The sequence below is a fragment of the Xenopus laevis genome, chromosome 3S (genome assembly GCF_017654675.1).
Source record: "Xenopus laevis strain J_2021 chromosome 3S, Xenopus_laevis_v10.1, whole genome shotgun sequence".
Lineage (NCBI taxonomy): Eukaryota > Metazoa > Chordata > Amphibia > Anura > Pipidae > Xenopus > Xenopus laevis.
In genome coordinates, this window is record NC_054376.1 from 121,128,084 (window position 1) to 121,140,174 (window position 12,091).

Below are 12,091 nucleotides of genomic sequence, written 5' to 3' on the forward strand. Positions count from 1 at the left end.
ATAGGACATTGCAATAATCTATTAACCACATTGAAAACCATATGCAGAGTAAGAATTGGTGTTTGGACAATCCAAATAATGCTAGTCAGCCAGGGTCTAAGTGGGGGCTTCAAGCCAGTCCATTGGTTGGGTCGGAATATTTACAGTTCTATTAGTATAAGATTCGTTGCGCAACAGCCAAAGTGTCCAGATTTTATTGAATTTCGTAGGGCACCCCCTTGCATAATAAATCTGTTCCAGAGCGGGCAATGTTTGCTCCACCTGAGTCTTTCCATTTTATGGCTATTGCCCGTTTTGCATGGAACAGGAGAAAGGTGAGCAAAGTATTTTCTGTTCTTGAAGAGGTAGTATCCTGCAGGTAGTTGAGTAGTAAAACCGTAGGGTGGAACTCCACTGGCATAGCCATAAGCTGAGTTATATAATCAGCTATTTCTGTCCAGAAGTGCTGGATTTGGGCACATTCCCAGACCATGTGAAAAAAATCTGCATTAGGGCTATTGCATCTGTTGCACTTGTCCGGGAAAGCCGGATTCATTTTATGTAGAGTGTAGGGGGTATAATAGGCCCGGTGCAAGTATTTAAATTGAATAAGTCGGTCCCTGGATCTGATCAAGGGGGTAAGAGAATTAACCAGTATATAGGACCATTGCTCCATTGTAAGATCCGGAATATTAACAGTCCACTTCTGCAGCAGTTCCTGCTTTGTGGTTTGGTAGCTGGTACGCAATAAAGAGTATATTGCGGATAGTGGTTTGGTGAGATGCTCCTTGCGTACTAGAGTCTCTAGTCAGGAAAGTTCAATCCTGGGAGTATTGGACTGAAATTGTTGAGTGAGATCATGTCTCAACTGTAGGTAACGAAAAAACATTCCATTAGGCAGACCAAATTTGTCCTTAAGTTGTTGAAAGGAAAACAGTACATTATCTAAATACAAATCACAGAGATATTTCACATTGTAGTAAGCCCATAGGTGAGGGTCTGGTACAGTAAGAAGTTGCGACAGATTAACGTTAAACCATAATGGGGTGTAGAGCCCAACTGCCAAGCTTTAACCACATTTTGCATCATTGGAGTAATATTGGTAGAGAAAGAAGCCTTTCTATAAGTCATGGATGTATACAACCCAGAGAACTCCATCTGGGCTTGAACCACAAGATTCTCAGTTAACAGCAGAATGTGCTAACTGTTTCTTCTAAAGTGACTTTTGGGCTGGTTCTGAAACTTCATTTGTGCTGCACATCACAAAACAGCAGGTTCCACCGAGATTTGAACTTGGATCACTGGATTCAAAATCCAGAGTGCTAACCATTACACCATGGAACCAGCAGCTATGGGGATAGCCTCTGATGCAGCCAACTAGACCTTAAAAGCTATAGATGAATGGGGGGGGGGCAGTAAATGAATAACCGGGCAGTATTTGTTGTGTGTCCAGAAGCAAGGTAGGGCTTAATGGGGTTTGATATTGCTCCAACTTGCAGTGCAGCAGTAAAGAGTGACTGAATCTTATCAGAGCGCAAGTCACATGGCTGAGGGCACCTAAGGAACTAACAACATGTCTAGCCCCATGTCCGAATTCAAAATGAAAGAAACAGTAAGAGCAGAAAATGGGATGTCTTTTAAAGTAATGAAGATATCATGTACTGTTGTGCTGCACTGTTAAAACTGACATGGTAGCTTCAGCAACTCTATAAAAGTTGGTATAAACAAGCTGCTGTGTAGCCAAGGGGGCAGCCATTCAAAGCTGAAGAAGGTGAAAAGGCGCAGGATGCACAGCAGGTAACAGAGGGGCTATGTAGTATACAACGGGATTCTTCAGAACTTATTTGTTTTCCATTGGGTACCCATTGCGTGAATGGCTGCCTCCATGGCTACATAGAAGTTTGTTTATATCAACTATAGTCGTGATTCTGAAGCAAACACACCAGTTTTACCAGTGCAGGACACAACAGTACATTATATTGGCATTCCTTTAAGACACTTTCAGTTTTTGGTGGTACTGTACCTTTAAATCTGAAAAAAAAAATCAGTGCAATGCAGGATTCTGCTGAAGGAGCACTATGCATTGTGATGTAGTTGGATATCGAGTTGTTGTGTTTTAAAGGCACCTTAAATTAAACCTCTCTAGAACCGAAATGGTTCTCTTTGCTCCGACTGACATCATTAACATCCGGAAGTACCCATCACAGCTAACAATTCCACTATCACCCCAGGCCCGGTCCCTTGAGGTTATCCTAGATTCTGCCCTGTCCTTCACTCCTCATATCCAGTCACTTATTAAATCATGTCACTTCCACCTACGGAACATATCCAAAATATGATCATCGATCACCCAAGATGCTGCCAAAATTCTTATGCACTCTCTCGTCATATCATGTTTAGACTACTGTGACTCTCTTTTAATTGCCCTTCCCCTCTAGAGACTGTCACCTCTCCAGTCCATAACGAACACTGCCGTGAGGCTCATAGAGCTCAGCAACCGCTCCTCTGCCAGTTCCTACACTGGCTTCCGCTACCTTTCAGAATCAAATTCAAATCAATGACCCTGACATCCCAAGCACTTCATAACTCTGCCCCACCCTACATCTCTGAACTCATCTCTATATACTCACCCAACCGCTTATTACGCTCCTCTACTGACCTGCGACTCAACTCTTCTCTCATTACCTCCTCACATGCTCGCATTCAAGACTTTGCAAGGGCTGCTCTGGAACTCCCTCCCACGCTCTGTCCGACTTTCTCCCAACCTTTCTGCTTTCAAAAGATCTCTTAAAACGCACTTCTTTCGAGAAGCCTATCCTCACTCTGCTTAACTGCCAAATGCAATACCACATACAGCAGTACAACTCTCACTCACTTAATTCTGATCTTCCCCACACCCACACCTTGGTGTCTTATTCCCTTCCCTTTAGATTGTAAGCTTTTTTTGCACAGGGCCTTCCTCACCTTTTGCACCAGTACTGGTTGTGATGAATTGCATACATGTGATTTAGTTGTAGAAGCACATTTACTTTACAGCGCTGCAAAATATGCTGGCACTATATAAATGAAAGTTACTACTACTACTACTACTACTACTACTACTACCACTACTACTACCACTACCACTACCACTACTACTACCACTACTACTCATGGGTGTCCGCAGTAAATTTTCCAGGGTGGGGCAAGGAGGCATCTGTGGGCGGGCCTGTGAGATAGGTGGGTGTGTCACTGCCATCAGGGGGTGGAGCTATGCCACGGCGATCAGCCGATCGCCAGGTCAATCAAGGGAATCCTGCACAGTTTCCCTAATTTGAAAAACCATCCAGGAAGTTTTGACCCGGGCAACCCTTCAAAATACCGGTTGTCTGACAAGTGGCAACCCTAGTTCACACAAAGATGGCAAAGTGGCAAGTTCATGTATAAATACCCCCAGAACTCACAAACAGATAGCACAGGGGCAAGTACATGTATAAATACCCCCAGAACTCACAAACAGATGGCACAGGGGCAAGTACATGTATAAATACCCCCAGAACTCACAAACAGATGGCACAGGGGCAAGTACATGTATAAATACCAGCAGAACACACAAACAGATGGCACAGGGGCAAGTACATGTATAAATACCCCCAGAACTCACAAACAGATGGTACAGGGGCAAGTACATACATAAATACCAGCAGAACACACAAACAGATGGCACAGGGGCAAGTACATGTATAAATACCCCCAGAACTCACAAACAGATGGCACAGGGGCAAGTACATACATAAATACCAGCAGAACACACAAACAGATGGCACAGGGGCAAGTAATTGTATAAATACCCCCAGAACTCACAAGTACAAGGCTGCAGACAGCAATAGATAGGGCTTTCCTTCCTTCGTTTTCTCCCGCACTGCAATCTGTGCTACTGGCCAATCAGATGCTCCCTGGCTGCTCTCTCTCTCTGTCACAGCTGAAGTAATACGATCCGGCAGCACCGTGACAAGGGAGGGGGAGCGAGCACCTAGGGAAGGAGCTAAAAGAAAACTCTGCTGCACAGAAGAAAAATCTTCGAGGGATCGCGACAGAAACCACAGTAAGCTGGGGCCAATGCACGAACAGGTGGAAACTTATGTGCACAGTCCCAGGGGGGGGCACTGCCCCCCTCTTGCCCCCCTCTGTGGACGCCCATGCTACTACTACTACTACTACTACTACTAATAGTAGTACTGTTTCTATTTTTGCAGATGATACTAAATTGTGCAGAACTATAGGTTCCATGCAGGATGCTGCCACTTTGCAAAGTGATCTGTCTAAACTGGAAAACTGGGCAGCAAACTGGAAAATGAGGTTCAATGTTAATAAATGCAAGGTTATGCACTTTGGCAAAAATAATATAAATGCAAGTTATACACTAAATGGCAATGTGTTGGGAGTTTCCTTAAATGAAAAGGATCTAGGGGTCTTTGTAGATAACACGTTGTCTAATTCTGGGCAGTGTCATTCTGTGGCTACTAAAGCAAATAAAGTTCTGTCTTGCATAAAAAAGGGCATTAACTCAAGGGATGAAAACATAATTATGCCTCTTTATAGGTCCCTGGTAAGGCCTCATCTGGAGTATGCAGTTCAGTTTTGGACTCCAGTCCTTAAGAGGGATATAAATGAGCTGGAGAGAGTGCAGAGACTAAGTGCAACTAAATTGGTTAGAGGGACGGAAGACTTAAATTATGAGGGTAGACTGTCAAGGTTGGGGTTGTTTTCTCTGGAAAAAAGGCGCTTGCGAGGGGACATGATTACACTTTACAAGTACATTAGAGGACATTATAGACAAATGGCAGGGGACCTTTTTACCCATAAAGTGGATCACCGTACCAGAGGCCACCCCTTTAGACTAGAAGAAAGAACTTTCATTTGAAGCAACGTAGAGGGTTCTTCACAGTCAGGACAGTGAGGTTGTGGAATGCACTGCCGGGTGATGTTGTGATGGCTGATTCAGTTAATGCCTTTAAGAATGGCTTGGATGATTTTTTGGACAGACATAATATTAAAGGCTATTGTGATACTAAACTCTATAGTTAATATAGGTATGGGTATATAGAATTTTAATTAAAAGTAGGGAGGGGTGTGTGTATGGATGCTGGGTTTTCATTTGGAGGGGTTGAACTTGATGGACTTTGTCTTTTTTCAACCCAATTTAACTATGTAACTATGTAACTATATGTAATATATAGTATAGGTAAATCTAAAAACAACTGGACTTGCTGAGTAATCAATGAAGACGTTTCACTACTCATCCGAGCAAGTACAGTTGTTTTTAGATTTACCTATACTAGATATTATTATTATTATTAGTAGTAGTAGTAGTAGTAGTAGTAGTAGTAGTAGTAGTAGTAGTAGTAGTAGTAGTAGTAGTAGTAGTAGTAGTAGTAGTAGTAGTATGACCTGGATGAATGAAAATATTCATAGTCATAATGATAATAATGATAATAATAATAATTCTGTTATGGGAAAACACATTTTTTTTTTAAATATATTTTATTTTTTAATACAGTCATGTAATATTACGTAAAATAGTCATTCAGGGTTATTTGTTAGCTCCTGTATTGGTCGATAAGCCTGCAGGAAGCACATTTTGGTTGCATAAAAAAAAAAAAAGAGAGAGATGCCCTGCCAAAACATTCCTCCACGCCAGGGATTCAAACAGAAGCAGCATCTTTGAAGGCACTGGGGGCAACATCAAAGGGGTTGGTGAGCAACATTTCGCTCATGAGCCACTGGTTGAGGATCACTGCCCCAGAACAAATGGAGCTGGCAGATCATAGATCTGGTTCTTAAGAGGAATACTCTTCTAGCAGTTTATTTGCAGCAATCTGTATGAGACACATCTGTTGGATAATGACTTCCAGGTAGAACAGTCAGTGACTGTAAGAGCACAGTCATTGCTGAAAGGGTGTGATGATGATGATGATGATGATGATGTCTACACAGCCAAACATCCTTGATTCCGTTTAGGCAAATGTTACAATCGACTTTGCTTCCTAGCAGTGCCCTAGGATGGCACAGGGACCTATTGGTGCTGCTGCTGATAGTGGATCTCATGACAAACTACAATGCACACTGCTGGCTCCCACTTGCATGAAGGCTGCAGTCACTGGATTACAGCAGCGTTGGGTTTCTGTGCTACTTTTGCCGCAGTGCAAAGCCCAGGGATTTCTTGTGTAGCTTCCAAACCCCTCACTGTCTCGCTGATGTCTTAGCCCATAACCTTTTCTCTGTCCGGGAAGAGGGCTGGAAGAAACAGACGAAAATGAGAGCGTCAAACGAAAGATTTCAGTGACGATGCCCCAGACTGACAGGAGTGAAGCTGAGCTGCCAGGGGCTGTTTGGGGCCGGTCCGTGCAAGCAACGTGCAGACAATGGCTGCCAGGGACACGGGCATTTAGCGGGCAGCTGACTATACACTCGCTGGGCTGTTTGTCAAAGTAGATATTAGGAATAACTTTGCTTTTTGAGACGCTGGAAGCACAGAAGGAAAGCTCCCGTAAAGCCGTATCCAGAAGGTTTGCTATGGGCGTGCCTAGGTTTTGTCCAATGACAAGGCCATAGCTTATTGCAACTGAGCCAATCAACAGACAGAAAAGGTTGTATATAAGGAGAAGTGGAGTTGTGTTTTATCATTTCCGGAAAAAGATAGACAGAGAATCTGCCATGGCTGAAGCCGCCGAATCCGCGCCCGCTCCTCCCCCGGCTGAGCCCGCGGCCAAGAAAAAGAAGCAGCAGCCCAAGAAAGCAGCGGGGGCCGCTAAGTCCGCTAAGAAGCCGTCGTCTGGGCCCAGTGTGTCCGAGCAGATCGTCACAGCCGTGTCCGCTTCCAAGGAGCGCAGCGGGGTGTCTCTGGCAGCGCTCAAGAAGACTCTGGCTGCGGGAGGCTACGATGTGGACAAGAACAACAGCCGCCTCAAGCTGGCTCTCAAGGCTCTGGTCACCAAGGAGACCCTGCTCCAAGTCAAAGGCAGTGGAGCCTCCGGTTCCTTCAAGCTCAACAAGAAGCAGCTGCAGAGCAAGGACAAGGCCGCCGCCAAGAAGAAGGCGCCGCTAGCAGCGGCCAAAGCCAAGAAACCAGCGGCAGCAGCCAAGAAGGCGCCAAAGTCTCCGAAAAAGCCCAAGAAAGTCTCCGCAGCCGCCAAGAGCCCGAAGAAGCTCAAGAAACCCGCAAAGGCGGCGCTAGCAGCAAAGAGCCCGAAAAAAAACAAAGCTGCCAAGCCCAAGAAGGCCACCAAGAGCCCCGCAAAAAAGACCGCCGTCAAGCCCAAAGCTGCTGCTGCCAAAAGCCCAGCAAAGGCCACAGCGGCCAAAGCCAAAGTGGTCAAAACCAAGAAAGCCGCCCCCAAGAAGAAATGAGCGAGCGAGCGAGCGAACCACTGCCCAATTCAACCAAAGGCTCTTTTAAGAGCCACCACATCCCCCTGAAAGAGCAGCTTGTTGTCCTATAGCGACTCTCCTCTGCTTCTGCCTACCTACTATCTTCTTACTAACACGACTATCCATCCGGCTCCGTGTAGTAGTAGTAGTCGCCGCCGCCTACTGGTGCCACATGTCGCTCTTAACCAGCTCAGACACTGGCCGGAGCTTACTGTGTTCGGGGAGAGTCTCTTCTCCGTTAATAATCTTGACAGGCTCTCGTTGTCAGGAAAAAAAAGTGTCTTTGAGGACAAACGTGCGCTGAATTACACGCACTGCTGGTGCACTTGTTGCCACTTGGATCCTGTGCTGCGAAAATGCCCCAGTAAGTAACAATGTGGCAAAGTGCTAGTGAAATCTTTCTAGAGAAGTAACAAACGGGTGAAAGAGGCAGAATAACAATGAACCTCAGCTGAGAGGCTCATTGGGGTGCCGCTGGGAAGGGGCTGCAAGCGGTTGGCGAGAAAGGAGTAGACGTAGCGGTTTGCTTTTGCCGCAAGCGTTGATAATAAATCAATAAGAACCTGGATGAGTCAATGGACCGGCGGAGGCGATTAGGTAGCATAGAATTTCATGGCGGAATGCTGGAGAGAGAGAGAGAGAACGATATGACACTGGCCTGTAACCAGTTGAAGGCAAACATTTTTGGCGGGCTGTTCGACATTAACAGCAGCCGTGTTGAGTTCATCTTCACATGCCAGCCGCTAGGGGAAAGGGGGGGGGGGTCAGTCCTCGCAGTTCCCTATCAGGTCGAGTCATTCTGCATATGAAGGAGGACGAGAGCGCGAGCCTGCATCTTTCAAAGAAATCTTTGCGAGTAGAATCATGTCTGGAAGAGGCAAGGGCGGAAAGGGTCTGGGCAAAGGAGGCGCCAAGCGCCACAGGAAGGTGCTGCGGGATAACATCCAGGGCATCACCAAGCCCGCCATCCGCCGCCTGGCACGCAGAGGGGGAGTCAAGCGCATCTCCGGCCTCATCTACGAGGAGACTCGCGGGGTCTTGAAAGTGTTCCTGGAGAACGTTATCCGGGACGCCGTCACCTACACCGAGCACGCCAAGAGGAAGACCGTCACCGCTATGGATGTGGTGTATGCTCTGAAGCGCCAGGGACGCACTCTGTACGGATTCGGGGGTTAAAGCCTCGCTTCTGTCTCTTTATCAAAACGGCCCTTTTAAGGGCCACCCACCTTTTTCACGGAAAAAACTGTAGCCGCTCTATTCTCTTTAAACATCTTTTATCCCACTCCTTATATCTGTTCTTACAAGAGCCAGTGCCACCTGCAGGTCTTCTACAGAGACCAGTTAACTGGATCCTAGGCAGGGCAAAAGCAGCCAATCTTATTTTTTGTGCAATTCTTACTGGCCTCAAGCTTTCTGCTAAGAGGCAACGTTATGGCCAGAGACTTTGTACCCGATAGGCTCCATAGCATCTACCATTCCAGTCATCAAGTGGGCAAGGTGGCAGGTGCGACCCAGTGCCGTTTTCGAGATCAGTGGAACAAGTGGAGAAAGGACCGAAACTAGTCCATTCTTCTCTCCCAGTTCTTCAATGTTCCCTCAAATGTGTTGGTGATAAGGGCAAGGAAGTTGGCCTTGTTCTCATTCGCCATAGGTTTCCAGGGTTCTCCAGTCAAGCTTATGACAGGCAACACAACTGCAGTGTCCTATGTCACAAGGCAAGGTGGAACCAGGCGCAGGTCACTACTGCAGGAGGTCCAACCAATCCTAACTTAGGCAGAGAACAGTCTTTGTCCTCTGACTGCAAATTACATTCCAGGAATACACTTCCTGAGTCACAACATCATGTCAAGTCACGGGTGGGCCTTGAAAGATGCAGTTTTACGGAGGTGAGCCTGCAAACGACAGATCTCAATGCAAAGATCCAGGTTTTGCCCAAAGGCACAGAGGTCAGATGCCTTTCTTCAGACTGGGTCCTTCACTCTAGCTTAGGCTTTCCCTCCATTTCTTCTCATTCTCAAAAGTCCTTCTGAAACTAAGAGCGAACTGATTTTGAGAAAGGGCACTCAAGGCCCGAAACATGTAGTGTTATCTAGTCTCTGAATAAATAATTTCACAGAATATTTGCTTCAGTGTGCTCTCCACAAACCACTACTTTTTGTGCAACCTCCTTTCTTCTAATGTGAATGGGGTGACCTCGCATCAGCTGGAAAGACCTACTGTTAAATGCAACATTAGAGAGATTATTACATGATCCCCTTATATATGTATACAAAGTTATCACATCACCCCTTAAGTGCTGCTTTTCCAGCATGCACAACCCCAATTTGGCCAGTCTTTCTTCATAGCTAAGATTTTCCATACCTTTTACCAGCTTAGTTGCCCTTCTTTGTACCCTCTCTAATACAATAATGTCTTATTTGAGTGATGGAGACCAAAACTGTTCGGCATATTCTAGATGGGGCCTTACCAGTGCTCTATACAGTGGAAGAATGACCCCCTCCTCCCATGAGTCAATTCCTCTTTTAATACAGCTCAAGACCTTATTTGCCCTTGATGCTGCTGACTGTCATTGCTTGCTAAAGCCAAGTTTGTCATCTACAAGGACTCCAAGGTCCTTTTCCATTAGCTGCCCAGTTTGCCAGTTTGTCAAAATCCTATTGCAAGGATGCTGCATCCTGGAAGTAATCAATTCATTGGGCTGGATAGTTTTGTGTCATTGCAAACACTGATACATTATATATTACTTACAATATCCTCCCCATAGTCATTAATGATCAAATTAAATAAAAGTGGACCCAATACCGAGCCCTGAGGGACCCCGCTAAGAACCTTACTCCAGATTTGTCTGACGTGATCTATCCTTCACAAGCTTGAGAAAAGGCCAAAAAGGGCCTGAAATGTCACTGTATCCAGATCGTTGCCCTATGTGTTAAATAAAGGCTTTTTTTATTTTAAACACAAACCAGTGCTGTGCTTCAAGTTTTCTACACTATCCTTCATAAAGCCATGCTGATTGCTGTTAATAATGCCATTCACTAGGACAAAATTTTGAATGTGATCTCTTATCAAGCCTTCAGAGAATTTGCCCACCGCAGATGTCAAACTTACTGGCCTATAATTGTCAGGCTGAGATTGTAATCCCTTTTTAAATATTGTAATGACATCAGCTTTTCTCCTATCCCAGTACCATACCAGATTAAAGTGAATCTGAGAAAATCAGAACTAGGGGCCAGTCTAAAAGTGAACTAAGCTCTCTTAGAACCTGGGGGTGTATGCCATCTGGCCCTGACACCTTGTTTACATTCAGTTTTATTAAAGCTTTATGAATCATATACTGAGTCAGCCAGTGACTAGATTGAGCTGAGCCAAATGTACAGCTATGAAGTGAGCCTGGGAACTTGGACTCTTCTACTGTCTAAACTGAGGAGAATAACTGATTTAGCTCTTTTGCCCTTTCTGTATCTGTTACAAACACACTGGTATTCAAAGGAGCAACATGCTCAACCCGCATTTTTTTACTCTTAATATACTTGAAAAAACTTTTTAGTCTTAGCCTTAGCCACAACGCGCTCTTCATTATCTATCTTTGCCTTCTGGATTGTTGTTTTACAACATTTATTATAGTGTTTATATTCGTGACATGTAAAGTTTTGTTTTTCACCTTATGTCTTTCTAAAGCAGCTCTGGGGGGGTTGTCCGCTGACTCTGTAACTGTTTTAAATTGATACATTTAGTTGATATGTTTCTTATGTTTGGCCCTGTTTGAACCAAAGGCTCTTTTAAGAGCCACCACATACCCCTGAAAGAGCTTGTCATATAGCGAGTCTCCTCTGGTTCTGCCAGAAGTCTTCCTACCGAATATTTTCTTACTAACAGGAGTATCTATCCCTGTACATGTAGTCGCTTAGTGGTCTTAGAAGAGCCAGAGCCACATCTTATACAGTGGCTGCTTTAGCCCTGCCTAGGGCCCAGTTAACTGGCCTATGTTGTTGTTAGTGCACTCGTTAATGACTTGCCCTGAAGTATGTTCCCTGGCAAGACAGGGTTGTCTGTAGGTTTTCCACTTCTATCAGATTTAGTCAATGGTGCATTCCTTTCTTCCTGGCCAGTGCCTATGTTGGCTGGCACCATACCTTTCTGTTCTCAGTGGGGGGGTTGCAAAGTGCCAATAGGGAGAGGTACCACGCAGGGCTGGATTTACATAGCAAGCGCCCCTAGTCCTGCTGTCGTTCGGCGCCCCATACCCTCCCTTTTATTCGCTAAATTTTTCATTGTCGGGACCAGAGCAATGGGGATTGTCACACAGGGAATGTAAAAAACTATTTTATCTCCTGTGCATCGCCAGTGTTTCTGAACCAATGGACAGCATGCTGCCCCCTAAAATCCTGCTGCCCTAGGCCAGAGCCTTGGTGGCCTCTCTAGAAATCCGAGCCTGGTACCAGGAAAAAAAAATCATAATTATGAAGCAATTTACCATTTTATTTCTGTAGAACCATCTGAAAAAAAAAATCATAATTATGAAGCAATTTACCATTTTATTTCTGTAGAACCATCTGAAAACATCTGAACTTATGAAATGAAGGTCAAAAACTGTCACAGTGTAACAGTCGTAGCAGAAACCTTAAAACTAAAAGCTTGAGCCATAGCAAAAATGGCCCCCCTGCAACTGCCTACTCTGCTGTTACAATCCTGAATAAGCCAT

At 45.1% G+C, this 12,091-nt stretch overlaps 2 protein-coding genes and 1 non-coding gene across 3 annotated transcripts; 2 read left to right on the top strand and 1 right to left on the bottom strand.

The window, feature by feature from the left end:
- Window positions 1–1,251: 1,251 nt before the first annotated feature.
- Window positions 1,252–1,323, bottom strand: trnaq-uug. The gene has a single exon. It is a non-coding gene; the product is annotated as a tRNA-Gln (tRNA).
- Window positions 1,324–6,641: 5,318 nt separating this feature from the next.
- Window positions 6,642–7,426, top strand: LOC121402242 (histone H1A-like). Its single transcript, XM_041588841.1, has one exon. The coding sequence runs from the start codon at window positions 6,676–6,678 to the stop codon at window positions 7,366–7,368; it is 693 nt and encodes a 230-aa protein (XP_041444775.1). The 5' UTR covers window positions 6,642–6,675; the 3' UTR covers window positions 7,369–7,426.
- Window positions 7,427–8,219: 793 nt separating this feature from the next.
- Window positions 8,220–8,612, top strand: LOC108705162 (histone H4). The gene has a single exon (XM_018241969.2). It carries the CDS (start codon window positions 8,254–8,256, stop codon window positions 8,563–8,565), a length of 312 nt encoding a protein of 103 aa, XP_018097458.1. The 5' UTR covers window positions 8,220–8,253; the 3' UTR covers window positions 8,566–8,612.
- Window positions 8,613–12,091: the final 3,479 nt, after the last annotated feature.